Source organism: Pseudonaja textilis, chromosome 1 (assembly GCF_049901715.1).
Source record: "Pseudonaja textilis isolate UNSWEBS1 chromosome 1, rPseTex1.2, whole genome shotgun sequence".
Classification (NCBI taxonomy): domain Eukaryota; kingdom Metazoa; phylum Chordata; class Lepidosauria; order Squamata; family Elapidae; genus Pseudonaja; species Pseudonaja textilis.
Window position 1 is genome coordinate 17,255,120 of NC_141990.1, and position 12,527 is coordinate 17,267,646.

Genomic DNA, 12,527 nt, shown 5'->3' on the forward strand with positions numbered 1-12,527 from the left:
GTCACAGCATGTTGGAGCATGGCTACCAATATTAGTTGTAACATTGAACGGTCACTAAATGAACTGTTGTAAGTCGAGGACTGCCTGTACTGTATGTTTGTGTGTGTGCGCGCGCTTCTCTATTCAGCATCTGAGTTCTGAACTAATCCTGACTTTCCATGGCTCTGAATGGTAGCCCTGATTTACATTTAGTGCTTCTAGAAGTTCCTCTTTTTTCCTTGACTTCCTGACCTGGAAAAAATGTAAAGAATTCTTGCAAGGAAAACCTAGCCTAAACTTTAAAGGAAAACAAAACAAAACCTTTGGCCAAGATAGTACAGCTTGACTCAGCCTCTGGTTTTATCTTTGCAGGTTGATTTATTATTTTGGTGAGTGGAAATTAAACGCACTCTTAGAGACACATTTAATTTTGAAAAGGAGGCAAGAATTCCAGGGCTGATTCCACCCACAAGAACGGGAAATTCCAGGCTTCATCCATTCTGATGAGGAGGACAATGAATTTGCATTTCACAAATAATCAACCGAGGATAACCTGGTAGTTTCCCTTCTTTATTTGTCTCTAAGAGTTGTGAGGCAGTTCTCAGATCAAACTGAGTATTTGCTCTCCGAAACTGACATAATGTATATATTAATGTTAACAAAAATTATTAATAAAATAATATTTAAAATGCACTCAGATAGAGAAAATTACTTGTTAACCTTCATGCAGATCAAATGGTGCAGAAAATAATGTGTACTGGAGAATATGCCCCTATTGACTTTCATGCATGTTACATTACATTGTTATTTGTAAACCATCCAGAGTTATTTAGGTGAGATAGGCAACGTAGAAATTTGATAAATAAATAAATTAAATAAACTGCTGAAAACAAATTCAGCCTTGGAGAATGAGAAACTGAAAAGACATTAATCATCATTTCTAGACTTCTGCCATCTAATGACTAAACAATGTTATCCGCATCAAGGAGTTTTTAAAATCACTACTACTAGCAATGGAACAGTGTAATGACAACAATAATACATTAATTATGTTGCACTTAAAAACTAATTGTGCAAACAGAAATAGATATCAATAGAAGACAAAACATGTAAAATAGACATTAAAAAGCTAGACTTTTCCAACTCTAATGGCAAAATGGAATCTCAACTAGGTAATTGCTTTATACTAAAATAAATAAATAAAAGAGAACTTATAAAAACTACTAACAATAGATTAACTGTTAGTAATGGTGCTAATTATATCAAGTTATTAAGCAATGTGCTTTATCACTGATAATAACTACCAGGACGTTTGGATTTATGGAAAGTGCTTTTGAGTTGCATTATATTTGATCATAGTTCTGGTTACTGTACATGCTGTTAATTTTGTATTTTCTTATTTAGAATAGAATAACAGAGTTGGAAGGGACCTTGGAGGTCTAGCAGTCCAACCCCCTGCCTAGGCAGAAAACCCTACTTCACTTCAGACAAATGGTTATCCAACATCTTTTTAAAAACTTTCAGTGTTGGAGGATTCACAACTTCTGGGGGCAAGTTGTTCCACTGATTAATTGTTCTAACTGTCAGGAAATTTCTCCTTGGTTCTAAGTTGCTTCTCTCCTTGATTAGTTTCCATCCATTGCTTCTTGTCTTGGAGAATTTAACCTCTTCTATATGGCACGTCAGAGGTAAAAGTAGGGTTGAACTCTGATTTCATGACTACGTCCACAATCTTAACTTTTTTTATTCCTTGCCCCTTAAGCATTGACCTGGTTGAAACAAAATCACACCAATGTAGCAGGGACCTGTTAGTCCTTCTAGACTAGGAAACTAAAGTCATGAATGCTAATAGTTTTGTTATAGGACTACAATAACAGAATCTTGCAAGCCTGAATGTGCCTCCCTCCTCCCTCTCTTTATCTTTATGAGGACTAAGAGGGGTCTGGTCTGAGATGCTTTTTCATGTTACAGTTCTGTCCTCAACTCAAATCCCTTTTATCTGACCAAGGTTGTGGCTCTTCCTCCGGTTCTTCAAGGTGATTCCTTCTGTCCATTACAAGATTATGGCAGGCATTAAGAGCTCCTCAGAAACTTCGAAGGTGGTTTCTGCCTAATGTGGTTCTTCTTGTTTTAATTCATAGGCTCCCAAAATGGCAAAGCAGAGGAAAGAAGAGGGCAGCGCCAATGTTTTGTCCATGTTTGAACAAAGCCAGATTCAGGAATTTAAGGAAGTATATTCCATTTACTGCTTCATTTACTGTTTTAAATTAATTGATTGGAAAGACAAATTAATATGGAGCTTTTTCTTTCTTAAATGGTCCTGTGCAGGGGTGAAATGCTACCGGTTCGGCTGAACCGGTAATAAAAACCAGCTCCAACAATTGGCTGAGAAGAGAAAGAAGAGAAAAGTGCAGGGTCGGCCCTCCCACCTTCCCCCGAGCTTTTCTGTTCTTTATCCTCTCAGCTGATTGATGTGGCAGAGCCTCAGCTGGTGTTTGGAAAGCTGCATGGCAGAGGTGGTATTCAGTAGGTTCTGATCAGCTCTGGAGAACCAGTAGCGGAAATTTTGAGTAGTTCGGAGAACCAGCAAATCCCATCTCTGACTGGAGATTTTATAGTATCCTTCCCCTGCCACGCCCACCAAGCCACGCCCACAGAACCGGTAGTAAAAAAAATTGAATCCAATCATTGCTGCGCATGTGCGAATTAGGTGCATGGGCGCATGCATGAAGTGTGCGATCAGCGAACCAGTAGTGAAACTGGAAGAATCCCACCACTGGTCCTGTGAAGTGGAAATTGTATTATGGAGGACAAAAAAGTTGGAGGAAGATCTGGCATCTAATGGGGTCATTTCCATTTTTGATTTGAGAATGGTGGGGATAAGGGCTTATAAGCAGTCCTCATTTAATGTCCACTTGTTCAGCAGTTCAAAGTTACAACAGCATTGGACAAATGGTACTTACAACAGGTCCTTGTAGTTCTGTCCATTGCGACATCCCCACAGTGACACAATCGTGATTTCTGATATTCTCTGCCAACTTCCCGCACGCAAAGTCGATGCCCTCAGGAAGTCAGAAGTTGCGATCACGTGAGATTCTTACTTAACAATCTGTGTAGTCCTCACTTAAGGATGTCAAACTGAGTCTGACAGAGTTGTAGTTGCTAAGTGATACAATCATGGGCCAGTGTCCTTTATGACTGTGTTGCTTAGCTGTGGCAGTTCTGGTCCTAATTGCCATCATAATCTTACTTGTAATGTTATTTATCCTGGAAAGCAAGATGTCTTCTACTAACACTCCGGAGGGACAGCAGTACACAAAGAAGTCAAGGCTGTGTCCACAATCACACAGTGCAAACCTTGACCTGTGTACTTGTGATGTCTTTGCTTGTACAAAAAGACAAAACTTGGATCACGTGGTTGCTACCACCAAGGGCCCTTGAAAACCAACCTAGCTGTGGAATAATAAACTTAAAATCCAGTAGATTGTAGGAAGGAAGAGACAATCTGATGCTGTAAGTACATCTTATTTATGAAGCAGAGCAGATGGTTTACAGATAACTTGCAATTTTAAAAGAGCAGCAATTAAAGCTTTATTTGCTAAATCAAAGGGGTTTGATTGAAATTTGAAGTCTGCCATTCATATGTGATGGACTGCAATTCCCAGCATATCCAGCCACCATGGATAATGACCATGCTAGCTGGGGATAATATGAGCTGCAGTGCAACACACCTGGGAAGCATCAAGTGGGATTGGTTAAGATTGTGTTGAGATAATTGAAAAGGATTAAAAATCATTCCTGCTTGTGATGGTGGAAATTCTTAATATCATCCATGATCATCCATTATTATCATCATCATCATCCTATTTATTCTGGCTAGACAATTCAATAGTTATTTAACCGCTCAGGATATTCATTTTAAAAACTAAAAATTAAGCAAAGGAGTCTTTATTTATTTATCATACAGTTTAGAAGGAGGATTATAAACAGAAGGCCAAACTGAAAGAAATTAAACTATTGGGCAGTAATCTTTATGTAAAATATTTGAGGGCACTGTGGCAAGCATTTTTCACAGTTTCTACACCTGATCTCAAGTAAGCTTTGGGGTCCTATCAGATTGCCTATTCCTGCAGGGCTACTTTGAAAAGTGGAGCTGTAACTAAGTTTCAGTGTGAAATACTTTATACATGGAGTCAGAGTTTGTTACACCTGTTGTAATGACTGGGGTGCTTTACAGTTAGTTGTCGAATTATGTCCACCCTGGAATTCTGGTCATGTCACTGCAGTCATAATTCAAGATACCATATGACTGAACTCAATTCTATGACTCATAAAGCAAGACACCATGGTTCTTAAGTGACCCTCATGGTGTTTTTTGCCATTTTTTTCCTCGAACATAAATTGTTGTAAATCACAGTGACATGTCTGGACAGCACTGTAACCAGTTGTAACTGTGAGTCAGTTGCCAAGCGCCTGAAATGTGATCACAGGACTGGGGGTGTGTGGGTGTTAGTTAAGTATTGCGGTGGCACAGTGGTTAGAATGCAGTACTACAGGCTACTTCTGCTGACTGCTGGCTGCCTGAAATTTGGCAATTCGAATCTCACCAGGTTCAAGGTTGTCTCAGCCTTCCATCCTTCTGAGGTAAAATGAGGACTCACATTGTTGGGGACAATATGTTGACTCTGTAAACGGCTTAGAGAGGGCTGTAAAGCACTGTGAAGTGGCATATAAGTCTAACTACTACTGCTATTAACAGAATAACAGAATTGGAAGTCTTCTAGTCCAACCCTTTGCTCATGCAGGAAACTCTATAATATTTCAGACAAATGGTTGTCCAATCTGTTCTTAAAAACCTCCAGTGTTGGAGCATTTACAACTTCTGGAGGCAACTCAGGGGCTGCCACAAAGAAGAGGGAGCCAAGCTATTCTCCAAAGCACCTGAAGGCAGGACAAGAAGCAGTGGGTGGAAACTAATCAAGGAGAGAAGCAACTTAGAACTAAGGAGAAATTTCCTGACAGTTTAGATCAATTAATCAGTGGAACATCTTGCCTCCAGAAGTTGCCTCCAAGGTCTCCTTTTAACTCTGTTATTCTATTCTATTAATCTAACATTTCTGTTTATTAAGTCATTCTACTGATTAATTGTTCTAACTATCAGGAAATGTCTCCTTAGTTCTAGGTTGGTTCTCTCCTTGATTAGTTTCTATCCATTGCTTCTTGTCCTGCCTTCAGATTGGAAGCCGTAACTTGGAGGACGTGTCATAAGAAGCTTTTTAAAAGTCTGTCGTAACAATGAATGGTCATTAAACTACAAAAGGTCCCATCTTCTGAAACAAAAGTTTGACAAGCATTCAGGATCTGCTAGTTCTTTGCAGGATTCCAAATGTTGATAGACGTTTTGTTCCTCAATAGGCATTCACTATCATGGATCAGAACCGAGATGGCTTCATTGACAAGGCTGACCTGAGAGACACTTTTGCTGCACTGGGTAAAGACAAAGAATCACAGAAAAATGTGTCATTTGCTGTAATACTCTTTTATTTATTAAAAAGTCTCTTTTGAGGAGGGATTACCCTGAGTGTGTATCAGTACACTGCAAGTACTTCTTAGTTGACATAAGGGCAACAGAACATTGGCCAATAAAGACAACTCTTGGTTAGAGATCCTACATAGAACAGCATACACATGGATGGGGAAAATTGGACTTTAACTGACTTTGTACAATAGTGGCCAAACATACTAAAATTGATTGACATTGTCCTCATTATTAGCAGGGAATTTTGCATGTAGCACAGGGGTGGCTACAGCTGATAGCCAAGAGTTGCCAGCTTATTCCCCAAGAAGAATCAGTTTATGTAGTTAGTCTAATAACTTCAGTGAAATTAGATAAAGTCAAATTGAAATATCAGAATATAGAACATATATAGAAGTGATAGAGGAAAATATCTGTAGCTCAGAGTTGGAATGAGGGGCCCTTGGTGCTCTCTGAACTTGGTTGTTTTCTTGCAGACGTTTCACTACCAAATTAGGTAACATCTTCAGTGTGGTAATATTAGTAATCATCTTCTGTTCTCCCAGACCATAGTGACTTTATTCATTACTGCATTTGATATTTCCTTGGCTTTCATAGTACATAATCAGCATATTACATCACAGGGCGTATGAATGTTAAAATGGAAGAGTTGGAAGCAATGATCAAGGAAGCTCCAGGTGCCATCAACTTTACTGTCTTCCTTACGATGTTTGGTGAGAAACTGAAAGGTAAGGAGGAATAAGTTGTGAATGGCATATGCAGAATATGGGTCTATTTTCCTCACCCACATTAGTTGTCCTTTTGTCTCTGTGTTCATTTGTCCTGGCGTATAGTATCTTTCTCACTGCAAAATCATGGGCTAACTTAGGCTGTAGTCAAATTTTGAGCGAGTCCACTTCCATAATGAAGATTATTTTAATGAAGAAAAGCACAATTAAGATGGGAGGTTGGGCTGCTATAGAGCACAGTAACCTATTTTATCTTTATTGCCAAGAGTGCTTCTGGTTATCATATGAGTTCCTATGTACTTGTGGACAACAGGATTTTGGATGGTTGTACCCCGATGCCTTGTTGAAAAGGTAACTTCTCAATCAGAAACAAAAACAGAAACCCCAGAACAGTCTGTTGCAAGTGGTGGGATTCAACTTTTTTTAATACCGGTTCTGTCGGCATGGCTTGGTGGGCATGGCAGGGGAAGGATACTGCAAAATCCCCATTCCCTCCCCACCCCACTAACCTGCTTTCCAGCTCCATTCTCCTGTGCAGGGCAACAAAAGAAGACCCAGCCAATCATTTGGGATTCAGGAGGCAGAGAATAGATGAGAGCGGGGCCAGTCAGAGGTGGTATTTGCCAGTTCTCTGAACTACTCAAAATTTCCACCACTGGTTCTCCAGAACTGGTCAGAACCCACTGAATACCACCTCTTGGGTATGTAGAGAATACTCTGAATGTCCAGAGATGATGTTGGAGAGTAGCCTTATTGTTTGCCTTCCAATGTCAAGGGCCATTCCTAGCACAGAAGCCACTTTACGAGCAAGAGTAGCTTACCACCTGTGTCTGCCACTTTACGAGCAAGAGTAGCTTACCACCTGTGTCTGCACAATGCAAGCTTTACATCAGATGCTAAAGCAAAATTAGAGGAGAGGAGAAATTAGCATCTTGTATGGAAAAAGACTATCCCATTCAGTCATAATGTGGTTTATGTCAACCTGCAAAACTACCTCAGCTGAAGCCATACTTATTTCTGCTTCGTTTCTTGGTTGCCTTTCATGGGGGGAGTGGGAAGAGCAGGAGGGGAACTCAGGATTACGGTACCTTAGCCAGATAGTCATAATATCTACCAGCCGGTATGAGAACCAAGGTCATATCAATGGACACCTGTTGAAGTTGAGCAGGAACCCACATCTGGACTGATTGGCCCATGTGGCTTGAGGGACGATAGTGGGTGGGGAGGTCTTATACTTTTAACTATCCCTATATGTGGAAATAATTTAGAGCTAGCTTCACCTTTCTCAGTGCCACTATGATGTACTCAATGAAGGATCTCTTGAGCCTGAACAAAGCATCAGAGTGAGGATTTCCTGGAATGAAAATTCATTACTCAGAATGATGACCGTTTATTTGTTTGGCTGCAGCATTTCCCTTTTTTCCTAGCTGGAATCTTCCACTCCTGTTCTTTGCCTGACAACCCTGAATGGGGGTTATTTGGGGACTACAGATCATGTCCACAAAGAACATAACTCAAGGTGGGAATATTATGGGATGGGACCACATCATTTGAAGAGAGGCCTTTCCCTATGTAAACTTTTAGATTTTCTTTGTAGATTTCCTCCAGCTGCTTTCCAGTAATAAGATTCAGTAAAACATTACTTGCTATTCAATTAATTGTTCAACTAATAGAATCCGATCTTTTCATATTTGCCTGAATTTTGGGGCAAAGTTTGTGTCTCAAAGTGTGTGTGTGTGTATGTACAAAAATTAATCAACTAAATTTCAATTTACTGGCTGAAAAAGCAAAATTTGGCTTCAATCCTCTATGTAGGGTGATTGAGCTCAATAATGGTTATTTCAGAGTACTTTGTTAGGGTAGAAATTGTTAATTTTTCTCTGCCAAGGCCATCATGTGAGGAAGCATTCAAAGCCCTTTGTTTATCTCAGACACATCTGTATCCCTAAGGAACTACTTTGTTTCAAAATGAAATATTTACTAAGGCAAATATTCTGGCAATCAGTCCTAATTCAGATTGGCTTGCAGAATGCGAATTAATAGCCTGTTAGTTTAGCATTCCAAATATGGTTATTGTAGGTATGGGGGTGGGATGAGGGATGGACTAAATACGATAAATCAGCATTGACATTAATTTAAAGGTAATCCAATAAGATTTAGGTCAGTGTGTATCTCGTGAGAGCAGAGGAATAGGCAGGCATCTCTTGCCCTCCTCATTATAAGAGCTGGACCAGATCAAAGTTTTGACAGACAGAAGAGGGATGTCTGTTGGGCTGGCAGGAGACATGTCCTTCCTGCTTCATCCTTTAGAGATGCCTCACTGTTTATTTATGATGGATGATTCAGGGAACTGTGTATGTCTACCTATCAAAGAGAGGAAGCGGGGGTAACGCGATAACTGCTTTCCAGTATTGAGGGACAGTCACAGAGATGAGTGAGTCAATTTATTCTCCAAAGCACTTGTGGGGTCGGCCAAGAAGCACAGGATGGGAAACAAATGAAGGAGAAAAGCAACCTGGAACTAAACAGAAATTTCCTGACAGTTAGAACAATTAATCAATAGTACAGTTTGCTTCCCAGAGTTGGGAGTGCTGTTTCACTGGAGGTTTTCAAGAAAAAATTGGACAGCCATTTGTCCAGGGTGGTATAAAGCCGTGATGGCAAACCTATGGCATGCATGCTGGAAGTGGCACGCAGAGTCATCTCTCTGGACATGCCAGCCATCGCCCATTGCTCTTCTGGGTTCGGGTGCACGCATGTGCACTGGCCAGCTGGTCTTTGTGCGCAGGAGCATCAGAAACCAGAAGAGTAGCTCCCCAGCACACAGCTGGTCTTTGTGCATGCATGCATGTCAGAAACCAGAAGACCAGGTGGCATGCATACCGGGGAGCTGGTCTTCCAGTTTCCAGAGCTCCCTCCCTCACGCAGACTCCTGTTTTGGCACTTGGTGCTAAAAAGGTTTGCCAACACCGGTACAGGGGGTTGGAATAGTAGACTTCCAAGGTCCCTTCCCAGTTCTATGATTCTACAATTTCCTGCAACTCTGGCCTGGTTTGGATGCCTTCCTTACCTAGATGACTTCTTCTGACCTGTTTCAGACCAATAGCTTGGCCTCTTTGGTTGAGTGAAGAGACATGTAGATAGTTTGTCAAGCCATCCACATGATGACTGCAGCGTTTCTATGAATAGGTGTTCCAATATCTCGGGGGCTGCCACAAGAAAAGGGAGTCAAGCTATTCTCCAAAGCACCTGAGGGCAATTTCCTGACAGTTAGAACAATTAATCAGTGGAACAACTTGCCACTAGAAGTTCTAAATGCTCCAACATTGGACATTTTTAAGAAGAGGTTGGGTAACCCTTTGTCTGAAGTGGTATAGCGTTTCCTGATTAAGCAGGGGGTTGGACTAGAAGACCTCCAAGGACCCTTCCAACTCTGCTATTATTCTATTCTATTCAGATAGATGGCAGGAGTGGTGAAGCAGCTTTAGCCATATGGGGCAAGACAGGTATATGAATTCCTGCATCCTCCAAGCTGGGAGATTCTTCCTCCGTCAAGGACCAGTGACCTTCAGAAAGAATCTGTTGGCAGCTGCAGAGCAGTAGTTCACGGAGATGAAACCAGGAATGAGTGGAGACAAAACTAAAAGTGTGGGGGGCAACAAGCCTCTCTCTTTCTCAGGCACTTCTTCTTTCTCTCCCAAGCAATAAGATACTAAAGATCCTCAGACACGATTATCAAAATCTGAGCTTGCAGAGGGTGATTAGGCTGAGGAACTGCAGGTTGTTCTTCTCTGCATAGAATCTGTCCTACAGCTTTCTGTTGCGGCGGATAGTCTAAGATGCCAGCTTGTTCTGCACTCAAGAGCAAAACAGTTTTGGCCAACCCAGTTGAGATCAACTCCCGTAGAAGTTGTCTCTTTCACGACTGGGCTTATATCCATGAAAGATTTTTAAAAGTCTCCAGCACGGGAGAGTTTTCCTACCCTCTCTGATGGGGGGGAAAAAAAAGAGAGAGAGAGATGGAGAGAGAGAGAGACAGAGAGAGAAAAAACAAGAGAAGACAAGACAAGACATGCCTTGTGTACTTTGCCATCTTCCTGGACTTTTTGCTTTGAAGTGGAACTTCGCGGCCAGCATTCTCTATTGATTAGCTGGTGCATAAAGTGGTTTCTTTGATGAAGTGAAGCATCTCTGTGTGGTATACAAATTGCATTTCTTCCAACCCTTTGTAGAGAGGAGACCCATGTGGTTGGCATTAACACAAAATGCTTTTTCGTTTTTCCTTAACTACTCATCTGGCGTCAGAATATGTATCTCCCTGTTCAAAATTCCCAGAAACCCAACCCACCCCTCTGCTCCTGCTTTGACCAACCTTTGATGAATTTAATTGATTTCTAGAACAGCTAATTTTTTTTTTTTTTTTGAACAGGGAAATTGTCCAAGTTATACCATGGCATTGGGTTCTGAAGGAAAAGGAGTGCAAACCTGCCATTGTGGTTTCCTTCACAGTTTCGCTCTTTGTTGCATAATTGCTTTTAAAAAAATCTGTACTTTCAGGCCAGTTTGAGAACCTGGGGAAAAAGATGGGTTTATTTTGTTCAACAAAATCCTTTGTGAGGGCTTGACTAGCAAGTATTTTCTTTTGTTCAGGGACACACAACAGTCAAAATGTTGTATTGTCCTGTTAGCATAAATGAACTTACTTTCCCTTATTTTCAAGTAAGCAATAACATTTTTACCCAACTTTACTGATTTCCCTTCCAAAAGTTATGATCACCTTGGTTGCATTGTTCTTTCTTGTGCTGGTTTTATTCTGCCAATATGTAATGTATTAATTTTATATTATATACTAGCTCTATGCCCGTGCTTCGCTATGAAACTACGTGATCAGACTTAGTTTTGGGGGAGAAAAATAAGGGGGAAAAATTGTGCCTCTGCCTACCAGCATCCATCGGTATTCATCTGGCTAGTGTCCTGTCAATGTGTGAGAGTAGAGGGCTGTTTGGAAACTGAAACCTGGAAAGTGAAACAGTATTTGCTGTATGAGCAAGGAGACAGCAAGGAGCCTGTGCGTGGCTTAGCTCAACTGTTCTGTACTAAAGCTGGTTGCTGCTGTGAAACTAAAACGGAAACTCCTCTCCTCTGCTTGTGTTTTGCATTTGGAACAGATTTCTTTTCAGGTGGGGAGGGGGAGTAGAACTCCTTAGCACCAGAGCATGTAAATAATAATATATGAAATACTAATGCTCTGATAGTCATTTCGAAAAATCCTTTCTTAGTGAGTACCTAGAAGTCAAGAGGAACATACGTGCCAAATTTCAAGTTTGTAGGCTTTACGGTTCTGGAGATTTTGTGATGATGCGTGAGTATCCAGATTTTTGCTGCCAGATAGGGTGAATGCCATTTTTCTACAGGTAGGGGGGCAAAAGTGACCTTTTCACCTTTTCACCTTGAAGCCAAGAATCAGGAACATCAAACACATGTATTTGTGTGTAATACTTTCTGAGGAATGTGCTATAGAGATTAAAAGGAGACTATCGGACGAAACAGTCTGTTTATTTTTTCAAGGCATTAATCCAGCGGGCACTGATGTTGGCAACCAGTTTCTAGAACAAGTCCCTCTGTCCTGTGAACACATAGAGTTATTTTGCAGCTGTTACTTTGAAGCTATTATTACTTTTGCAAAGGATAGCCTGTTTTGCTTTCACAAATTTTTATTCTGAAAAATATAAAAAAGATAATCGTTAAATACAAATGGAATAATAATGGAAACTATATTTAATTCATTTCAATTAAATCATTTTTAACTTTTATATAGTCAATGCCACCTTTCTCTCCTGGGCTGGAACACTTTCTGGAGGTCAAAAAAAAATTACAGTCAAGTAGTTTTATTCATTCATTCACCTATCTGGTCCAATCTCATGCAAGGGATGAGCTATTATCTGTCAAATGCTGCTTGCATGCATCATATCACAAAATGCTGGTAGCATCTATTTCTTTTTTTTTTAAATAAAGTTTTATTTGGGTTTTCACACACAAAATACAAGTAAAACATCATTTTAAAAAATAGCTTGGTCCCGGGTTGAACTTCTTTATACAGACACAAAACTCAATTTCATGCTCCTTTTTGTATTCTGTTCTATATCTTATACTATTTTACATTTTCTATATAGTTTTTCCCCTCTTTTAATTTTCTCAATTTTATTTTGATTATCTCATCTCAATTCAAATCATTATATTTATACTTTTGCCTGTTCTGTTTCAATTTCATATTATCTTTTCTC

The 12,527-nt window shown here is 40.2% G+C and overlaps 1 protein-coding gene across 2 annotated transcripts in view; it reads left to right on the forward strand.

Annotated features, from left to right (window-relative positions):
• MYL10 (myosin light chain 10) overlaps positions 1-12,527 on the forward strand; it is a 45,870-nt gene that overhangs the window by 18,182 nt on the left and 15,161 nt on the right. Inside the window, exons 2-4 of one of the 2 annotated variants that reach the window (XM_087926837.1) lie at positions 2,121-2,205; positions 5,393-5,470; positions 6,139-6,243. In XM_087926837.1, the coding sequence (XP_087782963.1) occupies positions 2,121-2,205; positions 5,393-5,470; positions 6,139-6,243 (268 nt within the window). Of the gene's footprint in view, positions 1-2,120; positions 2,211-5,392; positions 5,471-6,138; positions 6,244-12,527 lie in introns of both variants that reach the window. The other variant, XM_026708558.2, reaches the window with a different exon arrangement.